The 11,590-nt window shown below is 36.2% G+C and overlaps 1 protein-coding gene across 2 annotated transcripts; it reads left to right on the top strand.

The window, feature by feature from the left end:
- Positions 1 to 7,924: 7,924 nt before the first annotated feature.
- Positions 7,925 to 10,005, top strand: LOC149540669 (uncharacterized). 2 transcript variants are annotated; one of them, XM_089801763.1, is made up of 3 exons: positions 8,097 to 9,240; positions 9,394 to 9,552; positions 9,648 to 10,005. In XM_089801763.1, the coding sequence occupies exon 1, from the start codon at positions 8,234 to 8,236 to the stop codon at positions 9,182 to 9,184; it is 951 nt and encodes a 316-aa protein (XP_089657889.1). In that variant the 5' UTR covers positions 8,097 to 8,233; the 3' UTR covers positions 9,185 to 9,240; positions 9,394 to 9,552; positions 9,648 to 10,005. The 2 variants fall into 2 exon arrangements, with proteins under 2 accessions (XP_089657888.1, XP_089657889.1); XM_089801762.1 differs by lacking the exon at positions 9,394 to 9,552 and having other exon boundaries at positions 7,925 to 9,327.
- The last annotated feature ends 1,585 nt before the right edge of the window (positions 10,006 to 11,590 follow it).

Raw genomic sequence — 11,590 nt, 5'->3', positions numbered from 1 at the left:
GTTGTACATTGTAAAGTTCTAGATTCGTAATACATTAAGAGGTTGTGACAAGAAAAATCATAAGTCCATGAAGGATAAAAATTAGTAAGTGGCCATTGTGATTGCAATACTTATAAAGTGCCAAAGGCATCTATTTTGGGGGGGTTTCTTGATTTAGTAAAAGTCGGGGGTGGGGGGGGGGGGGTGTTCTTGGTGTTGTGTTCCTTCTTTTCTATAATTTTCTTTCATTTTATGCATTATGAGAAATTTTAAGTTTCCAAAATTAACTCCACATAACTATGCTACATGGTCCATCAAAATGTGGTATCATTTAATGCACAATGAAGTTTCTCAATATGTAGGTGGTACTCTTCCTGAACCAATAGGTGATAATGTATTAGCAAGTGATATTTCAACTTGGGTGGCAATGGATAGGAAAGCCCTAGGTAATATATGTTTGGGGGTTGATGACAAGATCATGTATCAAATTAAGAAGTCTTCTACATCCAAGGAAGCTTGCGATACCCTCGAAAACCTATATGGTAAAGTGTCTAAAGAAGATGTTTTCCAAATTGAAGATGAGCTTATCTCCTTAGATCCTAAGTCATTTGATTCTATACAAGATTTCATCATCAAGGTGAATGAACTAAGGACAAAGCTTACTAATTGTGGGAATTCTATTAAAGATGACAAGTTGATCAATCTTATTCATAATGAGCTGCCATCAGAGTATTCCACATTCGTTTCTTCTTATAACACCTCAAAGACTACATTAGGGGCTACCTATAAGAAAGTCTCTTTTGATGAATATGTTGATCTATTGGATACAGAAGAAAAGAAGTTAAAATCAATGGGGATTCTCAATTAACCTAAGTCTAAAGCATTGGTGGCCAACAATGAGGGTTCTCAAAATTCAATTGGACAGTCTTCAAATAAAGGAAAGGGTAAGAATAAGAAATGGAAGAAAAAATCAAAGGATGCAGAAAAGACAACACCACAATCCAATCAACAAGGCAAGTCTTCCTCAAATTCCAACAAGAAGGGGGACAATAATAAGGAGAAGAAAAAGTGTGCTTATTGCAAAAAAATGTGTCATGAAGAACATGAGTGTTATCATAAAAAGATTGATGAGTTGACCAACATCATGAAGAAACATAATGTTCCACTGCCTAATGCTTACAAGAAGAAAGGATCTTCTTTAGATTCAAAGGGCAAAGGGCAAGCACTCATGGCAAATTCAAATTCTTCAAAGGAATGGACTCTTGACTCTGGTGCCTCCTATCACATGGGTTCTTCAAAGGAGGATTTTTCTTTAATGAAGCAGTCAAAGGTACTACACATCTTTGTGGGAGATGATACAAAAATGGAAGTTGAAGGGAAAGGAAACATGGAAATGGAAAATGGAGAGTTTCGAGATGTTCTCTATGTTCCAAACTTGAGTTCTAATCTCCTCTCGATTTACCAAATCACTCACCTTTGAGATGGACATAGAATTGAGTTCCTTCCAAACTCAGGATATGTGCACAGTCTTCAAGATGACTCATTGGTTGCAGTGGGAAAGTGAATCATAACAAAAGGTTGTACTCTTTCTCCCATTTTGTGCCCAAGTCTCCTTCAAAGGCCTTGTTATCTCAATCAAATTCAACAATGCAATTATGGCATCAGCGGTTTGGTCATCTTGCCTTCCGCTGCCTTCAACAACTTTGCACAAATAGAATGGTCAAAGGTCTAGCCCAAATCAACTTTTCCCATGTTGAATGTTCAACAAATTTAGTGGATATGCATCCAGAGGGGAAGTTACAAAAAGGGAAGTCTTCAAGAGCACCAGTTGTTCTACAAACAGTTCACATGGTATTAGCAGAACCTTTTGCAGGAACATTAGACAGCTAGGGTCGCTATATACTTACTTTCGTTGATGACTTTTCAAGATACACTTGGGTCTACTTTCTTCATAGTAAGAATGAAGTGTTGGACAAGTTTCTAGCCTTCAAGACTCATGTTGAACAGAAATTGAGGAAATCCATCAAAGTTCTAAGAATGGACAATGGAAGCAGATATGTGAACAGAAGACTTAAAGACTTTTGCAAACTTGAGGGAATTGATCTTCAGAATCTGCCAACATTCAGTCTACATAAGACAGATATCACAACATTGAGGATCCGAACTCTTAAGTCTATGGCAAGTTACATGATACAAGCCAAGTCTCTAGATCCATCACTAGAAGTTGAAGCAATTAGTAGTGCCACTCACATTCTTAATAGGTCCCCTCATCCAACCTTAGATGGCAAGACTCCTTTTGAGGCATGGTGCAACAGAAAACCTATTGTGACACACTTTAAAGTCTTCAATTGCCTTGCATGGGAAAAGATATCTTCCAGGGGATGCAAGGCATAGTTACCTTGACCTTGTACTTTCATTGGTTATGAAGATGATGTGAAGGCATATAGACTCGTGGATCAAGAGACACATCAATTTTTTGTGGAGAAGGATGTACACTTTGAGGAAAAGTCACCAAGCTTGTCCTCTAATCCTTTTCGCACATCATCATGTGGAAACTAATAATTCAAACACATGGAGTTCTATCAACAGTCATAGTGATAGGTCACTACATCAGTCCAATCCACATGCATACATAGCCACAGTGATAGGTCCAACACAACAAGGTACATCTAGTCTTCTAGTCCAGCATCAGTGATAGATTTGGGGGACAATATTGATGATATGCCTCTTCTTCTTGATGCAATAACACCTTCTTCAGTTGTCATGAGGGTTCTATCCGATCCTCTTGTTCATTCTCTACATGATCGATCATTACAAGTTGAAGTGATTGTGGATACTTATGATCAGTAGTTGCAAAAGGGTTCTTCATTAGCTAAGGAGACAAACAGTTCTTTGAGACAGGTTCTTTAGCCAGTTCAACAAGTTTAAGAGACATCACTTATCTATGAGATTCTTTCCACGCACAATGGAAGCATCTCATTTGTACCCTTGGCCTTGTTTCTTCCTAAGGGGAGGAACACCATTCTACAGTCTTGGATCAACTTCTTCCTCAGAGCAGTCACTAGTAGGCATTCTTCTTTAGGGGGGGGGGGGGGGGGGGGTGGGGGAGAGCCTATTGTGTCTCTCTTCCTCTTCTCATTTTTCTCTTATGTATATACTAGATGTATGTTGTAATGGGGGGGTCTTGATTACTCCATCCATCCATACGGTGTATGTGTTTTTCATCTCTCTTTTTGGGGGAGGGTTTTTCCCACAAGGTTTTCCCTCTTTCTCCACTTTATGAGAGATTGGATGTCATTATGTACATGGGTACCTAACATGGCCTAGTAGCTGGGACCCATCTTACATTTCATCCTAGATTTCGTAAGCTTAAGGGCATTTCCCTAAGTTGCACTTAAGGGGGGGTGTTGGTGTAAATAAGTATTTACTATTTACACTTTACTTAAGTTTACTTAGGTTAATGCATTACTTTATTATTTATTTTTGTGAGACACTTAAGAGTTTGTGTACTCCCATGAGTTGTCATGTTGACAGCACAGAAGTACGCAACTCTAATTCAGCACATGGTGTCTACAACACTAGATTTAGGGGTGGGGGAGAACCTATTGTGTCTCTCTTCCTCTTCTCATTTTTCTCTTATGTATATACTAGATGTATGTTGTAATGGGGGGGTCTTGATTACTCCATCCATCCATACATTGTATGTGTTTTTCATCTCTCTTTTTGGGGGAGGGTTTTTCCCACAAGGTTTTCCCTCTTTCTCCACTTTATGAGAGATTGGATGTCATTGTGTACATGGGTACCTAACATGGCCTAGTAGCCGGAACCCATCTTACATTTCATACTAGATTTTGTAAGCTTAAGGGAATTCCCCTAAGTTGCACTTAAGGGGGGGTGTTGGTGTAAATAAGTATTTACTATTTACACTTTACTTAAGTTTACTTAGGTTAATGCATTACTTTATTATTTATTTTTGTGAGACACTTAGGAGTTTGTGTACTCTCATGAGTTGTCATGTTGACAACACAGAAGTACGCAACTCTAATTCAGCACATGGTGTCTACAACACAAGAGTTTGCATCATTCATTGAGTTGTCATGTAGACAACATAGTTATTTGCACTCCTAATTTAGCACATGTTGTCTACACCACTGATTTGCATGATACACCATTGTAGGCTTATCCTCTCATCATCACACTTACTTTTGTGCTTAATGGAGGATAACCCATATCTAGTGGACATGTGCATGGTTGTATGACTTATCATGTTGCTGACTTCTATGCATTCTAGAAGCTCTCAAGATGCCTTTATATATAGACACTCCTAGTGTACTTTCATATGGCATATTGAATGAATGTATCATCATTCTAATCATACTCTCTCTTTGGTCTACTGTTGTGCTTGTGTTCAAGTTTCTTGGTCTTGGGTGAATTCTACCCTAAGGCAAATTCTTACAATGTGTTTATGCTACTTATTATTTTTAAGTTTGAGTTTATTGTTGACTGTGATAAGTTTCTACAAGTTGTCACATATAGAATAGAGAGCTAAATAGAATGAATAAGTTGGATTATAGTGAATAATTTTACTTAGTGATTTATTGGGTTAAGTTTTTTCAAGTTTCAAGTGTTTGATTTGTACATCTGGACCTGGGGATAGCTCATTCACCCCCAATTATTCGAAATATTCTAACAATATTTAGTTAATAAATGATTTGAATGACATCTATCACATTGATTAAACTAAATTAACCTTATAAACAAGTTAAAAACATATATGGGCTTGAATGCTATAAACTGCACTAAAGGTTTGCATCTCCAAATTGTGTTGAGAATTTTCTATGATTATAGCACATTAATGTTAATCTTGGAATCATTTTCAATATATTATTATCTGGAGTGGTAGGGCTTTCATATTAGAACCATAGTTATAAGCTTTGTGGTCTACATGCATATTAAAGTACATTTGATAAGGTGGGATAAGGTGACAAAGTGTGAATAATGATGTATTTTATAAATAAATAAAAAATTGACCATAGATACTTGGATATTTTGTTGGCATTTTGAGGCTTTTCATCATTTATTGATGCAACTTTACACTTCTATTAAATTAAAAGTAACAATAAGAGTTTATTGATTTTTTATTTTATTATTATTATTAATAAGTATAAAAAATTAAACTTTATATATATATATTGTTTTATTATAAAAGAATGACAATCTTAGTTATATGATATTGCAGGGATTTGTATTATGAAAGAAATGTGTTTCAAGTAGTTTGATAGTTTAAAACTAATTATGCTATCATTAAAAAACCATTATATTATAAATGATGAATTTTTTGATTAATTTTATAATGGTGTATAAGATTATAGTATACATGTGGAGTTTTTTGGCTACTTCATTTGTATTAAATCAAATTATAATATGATACAATAGATTTTAGAATTATTCTAACAATCTTAAATTAAATTACACCACTGACAACAAATATTTAAACTTCAATAGAAATAAATCCTAGACAATGAATCTTCAACTAATTTAAAAATATTAATCTTATTTATAGTTATAGTACTTCTTTTGATAAAACTTTCTTGATGGAGCATTTTATACCATCCACAAAGAACTTTTAGCTACCTAATATAAAGCACAAACCTTTAGGCTAAAGCCTTTTCAATGAGAGTCAAGAATTGAGAGGTATCCCTTCCACCTAATTCATTTGAGATATGATCTCAACCTCATCCCTTATGATGTTTCAACCTTGCACTTAACCAATTAACTAATAAACTCATTCAAAATCATTCAACTTTACCAATAGACCAAGGGCTTATTGATCTATAAACCAATCTTGATACAAATTTGTAGAGGAAAAATGCATACTTATCTTTCTTCCCCTATTCCATACTTGCTTTAGTGTCATCAATTATAAACACAACTTATGATTATTTTAAACTCGTTGGACTATCATTTGCACCCAAGTCTACATTATGTGCCTCTAAATAGAATATTTATTAACTTGGACATCTTCTCAAACTTGCCTTTGACCATTTTTACATCTTGATGTTAGCATGTTGAATACCTTGTTGTTTGAATACAAAAAATTCTTCCCATTCCAAATAATTATATTTACATACACCTCGTAAGTCCTAATTAATCTTCAACAATTAAATAAATAGAATGGTATAAATTAAATGAGAACAAATGGAAAATAAACACAAGGAAGAAGCCACAAGCACTTGAGATCATACACATAACATCAATCCATTCAACATACTTAGGAAGAACATCCAAACATTACCACAAACTCTATTAATAGATTTCCATAATTACAACACACACTAGTTTAGTGCCTAGGGTTTCAGATACTCTATGGTTGTCCACCATTGTTGTTAAATAGATTCAAGTTTCTAAGATAAATCTCCTAATGTACAACATACAAAGAAAAAACTTGAAATGATAGGTTACAAGGTCAAGCAAGAACTGAAGAGGACACAATTGTGTAGAACAAGATGTTAACACATAACATGTACAAAGTCATGACCAAACCAAACACTAACATGTGAATTGGGTAAGATTTTGACCATATACATATGATTGCACTAGATGAGACATGATCTTATATAATGTCTTTGAAAATAATACCAAGAAACACATGATTATAAACCTAGACTTAACAATGCAAGTGCTTTTGTCTCCTCTACCATTGTTACCTTCTCCCTTATTAAATAACAAAATATTTTACTCAACGTTTAATTAATTATAGAACCTAGCTGAATAACTATATTATTCTTATCTCCTCCCCCATTTATACCTTCTTCCATGCTAGATACACTCTTTCTTCCTTACTCTTAATTAATATTCTTTAACTTAGACAATTTAAGTTCTATAAATTTCAATTTAAAAAATAAAAATAAAAAATTTCTTTCGAGGGGTCACTTGACGAGGGATTCTCATTGGATACAAATATCCCACAACATAATTTGATATAGGGGAGAGGACCCGGTACTTGAACACCCTAACTTCACGCTTATCAAAACCCCACGTAAAAAATTCAAATCGCTCCCAATTTTTTACAGCAGCTTACTTGGCGAGTTGTCTACTTATAACTAAGGTTTCAAGTCCACATCACTTGTTATGATGCCACATCAGCATGCTTTTTGCCAAGTTGTCCAAAACAGCCCAAAAAAAAAAGTGAGACCCTGGTCATGCATAAAGGGTATCTATAGTTGAACAACTGATGTGGCATCACATCATTGGTTACTTTTTAGATCAAAGGGTACCTTTTCATTCATTTTTTGGTAATCATCATTGTCTTAACAACTTTAAAGTCACAAGTATTGGTGCAATGTTGTCAAAAAAATTGGACATTAAGTCAGCAAGTGTAGGTATAAAGTAAACAATTTTTATCACAACCATTGGAACCTGTTCAAGTACGAGGACCTCTCCCCTAATAGACACACCTCACTCCTTCACTATTAGCAAAAAAGGTTCCAATTCTACCTACAAATTGTGCTTCCATACTAGGTAAGTACACAACATTAAAAGAAAACTTCCTCCTATATATATGAACATTAAATTATATTTAAAATATCTTGACATACACAAATATAGCATAATTTTAACTCTTAAACTCATGCTCCCATGAAATTTCCAACCTCATTCAATAAAGAAAACCGAAAATGCAAAAAGAAAACTGCAACTATAAATATCCGGTGACAATAACTAACTACAAATTTGTGTCCTTACCCAAATGGATGGATATAGATGGGTGGTATTAAAATAATAACAATAAATGACGGCGAAGCCTTCAAGATGGCATGGGTCACCAAACCTTAGCGAGTCCATCGGAGCAGGGGCCGGAATTCAAAGAATATTTCGCCGGACACCAAACTCCATTCTTATTCGCTCTAATTCCAGGCTATGTAAATATTGAGGGTTAAAAAAACTGAATTATTCATTTCAGATCCAAGAGGCACGCGGATTTGAACAAACATTCCAATACGGAAAAGAAAAACGCAAAGACAAAAATTGAAAATACTCTCGGACAAGAATAAGAGAAAACCTGCAGTTGAAGGGAAGCAGCAGGAAAATTGGGGGGTAATAGCGGGGGGCATATTGTTTCTCATATGACTGGGCGGTAAGGGCTAGATAGCAGTTTTGAAGGGCTAATGTAGCACAAAAAGCCATTGGTTAATGTGGTGCAGAAAAAGGCCTTAACCAGGTGATTTGTGGGTGTTGCCTCTGGGTGCTGCTAAAAATGAGGGATTTTGCATCCTGTTTTGGGGAACATGCAGTTCAGGTGGCAGATTACTCTTCATCTTCATCATCCACTAAAACCCACATCAACAATGTCAGTAACTCCAGCAATGGGCTGATGATGCAGAACATGGTCACATGCATTTACCAGACGGTGCTCAATGACCAGACTAGGCTCATCACGGTCACATGGTGCAAGAACCTGATGGGGCAGGGGCTGAGTGTCAATGTGGATGATCCATCTTGTCAATGCATGTGCAAGGTGGACATGAAGTCCTGGTTCTTCTGGAAGAAGAAGGGGTGCAAGAGATTCGAACTCGGGGCGTCCAAGGTAGACGTCTTTTGGGACCTTTCTTGTGCAAAGTATGGATCTGGGCCTGAGCCGCTTGAGGGCTATTACGTTGCCGTGGTTGCGGAGGATGAGTTGGGGTTATTGCTTGGGGATATGAGCAGTGAGGCTTATAAGAGAACCCATGCCAAGGGGTCTGGTGAGACCGTAATGATTTCAAGAAAGGAACATGTATTTGGGAAGAATTTCTATACCACGAAGGCACAATTTTGTGAGAGTGGTAAGAGCCATGATATTGTGATTGAGTGCCAGACTGGTGGCCCTAGGGATCCTAGGTTGTGTGTTAGGATTGATAAGCAAGTCGTAGTTCAGGTGAAGCATTTGATATGGAAGTTCAGGGGCAATCAGACCATTTTGGTGGATGGGCTTCCCGTGGAGATGCTGTGGGATGTACATGATTGGTTTTTTAACCCTAATCTTGGTCATGCCGTGTTCATGTTCAAGACAAGTTCTTCAACTTCGTCTTTGTCTTCTTCTTCTTCATTTTCATCATTGGCTGAAGAGACATGGAGCTCCAAGTCACTTTCCCAAAGTTTTAACAAACAAAGGGAAAGTTCTTCGCATGGGTTCTCTTTGCTTCTATATGCATGGAAGAATGAATAGGAGCCATGGTTGCAGGTTCAGACGATTGAATTATGAGAGCTCAAGGAAAATGAATGGTACGTGGCCTGCCTTCAAGAATTCCCCGGCAGATCTGCCTGCAATGCTATTTTCAAAGAATGTGAAGATGGAGTTTGTGAAGAACAGTATGTACAATCATTTCCTCTTCAATTTTTGTGCACTGACACAGCCTTTGTTTTATTTTTTGGTAGAGTGTATGGATTTTAAGGAGTATTGTTTGAAAACATTCATTGATGGTCAATCTCCTCACAAGCCCAACCAGATGCTGAATTGTAGTCTCTTGTATCTAGCTTTTGGGTAGAAATGGTTCTTTCCTGCATCATTATCAGTATACTTTCAATTGGTCTCAGGTAATCTTGTGAAAATGAGTTAAGAGGCACCTTATTATGAAGCTTTATAACTTTGGGTGATATATATTAACACAACCCTTATTGTTTGTGGGTAGAATATGATGCTTTTAATGGGTAATGTTTGAAAACATTGACTGATCGGGCTAGCTCTTCATGACACCAAAGAGATGCTGGTTTGAAGGCTATTGGATCTGTCCTTTTTATTTAATTTATTGGTGCTTAAACAGCATCTCCTAAAATGTTGTCATTGTTATTTGAAATGGTCTCAGAAACTGGTGTCAACATTTTTCCGAGGAGTCTAATGGAGCACCCTATATGGAGCTTTTAAGCTTTGGGTGACATATTGTTGGTATTATTACTGAAAAATGGCTCTTTTCTCGTTCTGAAGCAATAACTTCTGAACATTTGATTGTTGCACATTAATGAAGCTTTTATGGATGTTCACATGTATAATTGAAGTCAAATTCTGTCTTTTTTTGACGGTGGGTCACATTTACAATTAAAGTTCCACTTTGCCGCTGCTCACAGGAGCTGTGAAAGTTCCTTTTTCTGAGTTGTTCACATGTGCACATAATCTTTCAATTTAAAGCAGTTCGATTGTGGTCCTATTGTAGGTATCTTTAATTGCACTTCACATGTCCAGTAGCTTAGAATAAAGCAGTTCGTTACACAATTCCATGACTGCTACAGATATTCTTCGTGCATTTGTCCATATGACAACATAGTCTTTTAATTTAAGGTAGTCTGATGATTCTATATCAATTGTTAATATGGGTAGCTACAAATTCTTGCAGGGGAAATCACTCAAACTTAACAGTTTCTATTGTGACTTAATGTTGTGATGTGCTGTTGTATTTTCTGAGGGTCAATCTGTTCAAATGTAATTTATCTTTTGTATCTCTTGGCTCTTTTCCATCTCGGATGATTATGATCCAAAATGTTGATGAAAAAACTTGCACACAGTCTTATCCAGGAACAATATCAAATAAACCATGAATTGTGAAATTTTTTATATAATTAATGTGTCTTGCAGATAAGAATCCACGCGAATATTTCATTCCGAATGGGCATGTAGCTTGGCAGTAGAGAAGCTCATCAACAATGCTGGACTACTAGTATTTCAATTCTGCCCGGCGCATGTTCTGGTTTGAGAGCCAATGTTGGCTTTGGAGGATAGATAGAACCTATATCTTATGTTCCATCCCGATGATGGATTCAAAATGTTGATTTAAAAGAATTCATATACAATCTAAGTCAGAAAGGCATCAAATGAACTTTAATGGATTGTGGAAATCTGATGATATAGATAGAAATTTAATCAAAATGTGGTTTTAGGGGGAGTGTTGAAGCAACAGTTTGTTCTTACAGACCAACCTGTTTTTCAAGGGAAAGCAGATGATGAATAGGAAACTTCATGAATTGTATTGGGTGGTTTTGGATTCAAGTCATAGCTTATGCATGTTTCTCAATCTGGCATAATTGCTCATGTTTTTTTCAGTGCTGTTTTCTGGATTTGATTGTATGTGGTATTTTTGCATCAATGTTTCGAATCACAGTCAGTGATTCATCATCAAGAAAACAACTAAAAATACTACACACAATCAAATCCATAAAATAGTACTAAGATTACGATGGACACTTCACGACAGTTGTCCATGTTTGTTACAAAGTAGCCACTTTTAGTTGAAATGTAAGATGGAGTTGAAACTTTTAACATTCCTAGAAAGAAACTCCTCGGAAAGGTGTAGTGATCTCCTTTGTAAATCTCTACATTAGCCAAATTAGGAAACAGCTATCCAGCTTCTAGGATGTGCACCAATAGATACGTTATGGTGTATGAAAGGTAACTTATGCATTGGTGCATTCTAGGGGTTGGCTAGCGATTTCTGTCGATTGCATCTTTCTAGTTTATCATTCAGGTCAGCGGTGTTGGAATATAGTTAGGAATACAACCAGGGTTGTGTTGGATGCTTTACTACAGATAATTCAAAGAAATAAAATGAAATGAAAGTTTTTAATGACGCTCACAAGACCATTG

This window comes from Cupressus sempervirens, chromosome 9 (genome assembly GCF_028749045.1).
Source record: "Cupressus sempervirens isolate cs-2001-9-10 chromosome 9, ASM2874904v1, whole genome shotgun sequence".
Lineage (NCBI taxonomy): Eukaryota > Viridiplantae > Streptophyta > Pinopsida > Cupressales > Cupressaceae > Cupressus > Cupressus sempervirens.
The sequence above is the reverse complement of the archived record's forward strand: the minus strand, read 5'-3'. Positions and strand labels throughout refer to the sequence as shown.